The sequence below is a fragment of the Solanum tuberosum genome, unplaced genomic scaffold, assembly GCF_000226075.1.
Source record: "Solanum tuberosum cultivar DM 1-3 516 R44 unplaced genomic scaffold, SolTub_3.0 scf00034, whole genome shotgun sequence".
Lineage (NCBI taxonomy): Eukaryota > Viridiplantae > Streptophyta > Magnoliopsida > Solanales > Solanaceae > Solanum > Solanum tuberosum.
Window position 1 is genome coordinate 494483 of NW_006238962.1, and position 2923 is coordinate 497405.

The 2923-nt window shown below is 31.0% G+C and overlaps 2 protein-coding genes across 2 annotated transcripts in view; both read left to right on the forward strand.

The window, feature by feature from the left end:
- Positions 1-505, forward strand: part of LOC102577552 (40S ribosomal protein S10-like) — a 3004-nt gene extending 2499 nt beyond the window's left edge. The window contains 1 exon segment of the mRNA NM_001288249.1: positions 292-505. Coding sequence (NP_001275178.1) covers positions 292-366 — 75 coding nt within the window. The 3' untranslated portion in view covers positions 367-505.
- A 972-nt stretch (positions 506-1477) lies between these two features.
- The window catches only part of LOC102606159 (peroxidase 46), a 4527-nt gene continuing 3081 nt past the window's right edge, over positions 1478-2923 (forward strand). Inside the window, exons 1-2 of the mRNA XM_006342389.2 lie at positions 1478-1792; positions 2684-2863. Coding sequence (XP_006342451.1) covers positions 1529-1792; positions 2684-2863 — 444 coding nt within the window. The 5' untranslated portion in view covers positions 1478-1528. The remainder of the gene's footprint in view (positions 1793-2683; positions 2864-2923) is intronic.

Below are 2923 nucleotides of genomic sequence, written 5' to 3' on the forward strand. Positions count from 1 at the left end.
GTCCCCCCCCCCCCACCCACCACCCACTCTCTTCTTATAGAAGCCGGCAAGTGCATTTCAGGGTGTTGATTTTCAAGTACCTTTGCTATACCTTGTCTGCCTCGTTTCTTTTTTGCTTTGACCAATATGTGATTTGCATGGCAATTGAATGGTGGAAATGTTTTCTATTCAAAAGAATTCGTTTAGTGGACACTAATGGCCTCTACTATTATGGTTTCTTTTGGTTGATGCAACACCAATCTTGTGGATCCTTGTGTTGATTAAATCTAAACTATAATTTTGTACTTGTAGGGTGGTGGTGGAAGGCCTGGATTTGGTCGTGGAGCCGGAGGTTTCGGTGGCGCACCCCCTAGTTCAAGCTCCTAGGTTTCTATTGTTTTATCCAAATTTTGTTCATCAAATGTTGGACTCAACTTGACCATTATTCTCTCCTCAAAAACACTGTGCCATGCAGGCAATTTCATCTATCTTGGATCTTTAATGAACTACTATAGATTCACATGTTCTGGTCATTGTTTTATGGTTCAACAAAACTCTTGCAATTTGTTTCATTGATAGATCAATTATTGATGTTTGCATCAAGATAGACTGTGTGCTTTAGGATCGATATAATTCTTCTCGAATTTCACGTGAACGTGGGATATTTTGTGCTCCGAATTTCACGTGAACTTAGAAATAAGGTGTCAGATGCAATGTGGGTTGACTTGTAGTATTTAGTACTCATCTGTTCCCCACCTTGGCAGAAATGAGTAATAATAAGTGATGTACTGCCATAACCACACCAAATAAATGTAGCTTTAATGATAAATTAATTGGAGATTACTGATAAATTCATAGCTAATTTCATATTTTCTTGTTGTGAGCAAGAGGATTTGATTATATAATAATGTGATGAAAAAGACCAATTAGTTCAACAAGATATATATATTCTTTAAAACTTGTCATACATTGTGAAAGAAATTAATTGAAGTTATTTGTATATAACCTAGCTTGAGTTGACTATGCCGAGAATCTCTAAAATGAGTGTTTTAGGTTTAAAATTATCTATGTACACTCTCGATTGAGTTTGTTACATGAGACTTATCTAGTGCAATTTTCTTCTTTTGTGTAGTTAGCAAACTATTACATTAGAGTTAAATTTACCTTTTGCGCACTCAAAAAATAGCGATCGTGGATTAAAACAAAAAAATAATGACAATTTGTGTTGCAACTTATCATAATATGGGTAGCTAGCTTCTTATAAAGGGGTAGATTAATGTTAAAGTATGGAACAAATCATATTATAGAACATGCAAGACATTCATAAAATAAAATAAAAAAATGTTCACAAGTAATTAACTATTTAAGAATTCATCTGTTTTCCACTCTTGTCAGAAAATAATTAAATTCATTTACTATACCTAACCAAACTAAATAAATGCACCCATAAATATTCAACCTGTTTTTATTTTTATTATATTCCTTCATTTTACTGGGCAATATACTGAAAACACAAAGGAATTAGCTCTGTGTAACACCAAAAATATATATGGAGAAACTCAAACTACAAATATATTTAATCCAAACACTATGTTTACACAAAAAAATACACAAATTTTCGTTACTTATTTTCTTGTGTTCGTTAATATTTTTTTCGAAAACATCATGTTCAACTCTTTCATTTAATTTTTATGGATTATCTTGTCCCTCAGCTGAATTAATGGTGAAAAATACAGTGAGATCAGCTTCTTCTATGGATCCAACTATACCTGGGAAACTTCTTCGTCTTCTTTTTCATGATTGCTTTGTTGAGGTAAATTTTCTAGTAATTATGGATTTAACTTATATGTATTGCGCTCGTATAAAAGAAATTTGTATTATCAACGTTCAACTAACATGTCACAATATGTTGGTAATTTGAAATAGTTAGCAAAATCAGGAATTTCGCTATAGATATTTAAGGTTATATATATATATAAAACTTTTTGATGAAGGATATCAGGAAGCGCCATTAAATTCAACTTAATTATTATGACAATTGATACCATGATATGTGTCCTTTATATACATTTAACTAATAACTAATTTGCATGCAATTAAGTACTAGGAGTGTATCTTTTCACTTCAATTTACACTTTACTATGGTAAATTTTATCGGTCTGATGTAAACATGGAATAAAGTTAATTTTATCTATATAAATTCAATAAAGTTCTTATATTCTTCCTCAAATAATACTTTTTTTTGGTTTTAATTTACATGATATCATTCGATTAGACACATAGTTTTAAAAATAAAATGACTTAAAAAGTTTGTGGACATGTTAATTACATAATTATAAATTATCTCATATAAGCTGAAACGGAAATTTTAAAGTAAAATTCCTTTTATTATAAAAAAAAAGTGACATTAATCATTTTCAAGAAGATAGAAAGAAAAATGTGTCATATAAATCAAGGCAAATAACATAATATTTTAGCATATGAATGATTGACCTTTTTTTTTTCTTTTTTAATAATAGGCCCTCCCGTCTACCCTTCTCTATTTAAATATCAACTTTACTTTTTGTGTTGAGTAGGATTAAAAGCTCGTAACTTGCGTCTAACTCACACATCTGATATCATATGTTGCGCTCTTACTACTAGACCAAAAAGCCCCCGGGCTAAAATATTGAGGAAGATTATAATTTTTTTAATTTTTTTTTAGGGTTGTGATGCATCTATATTATTAGAAGGAAATGGAACAGAAAGAAGTGATCCAGCAAACAAATCACTTGGAGGATTTTCAGTAATAGAAAATGCCAAAAGAGTTTTGGAAATATTTTGCCCTTTTACTGTTTCTTGTGCTGATATTGTTGCTTTGGCTGCTAGAGATGCTGTTGAATTTGTATGTTCTTCTAAAACTTATAACCCCCCCCCCCCCCCAACTTCGTTCTCAAAAAATTAA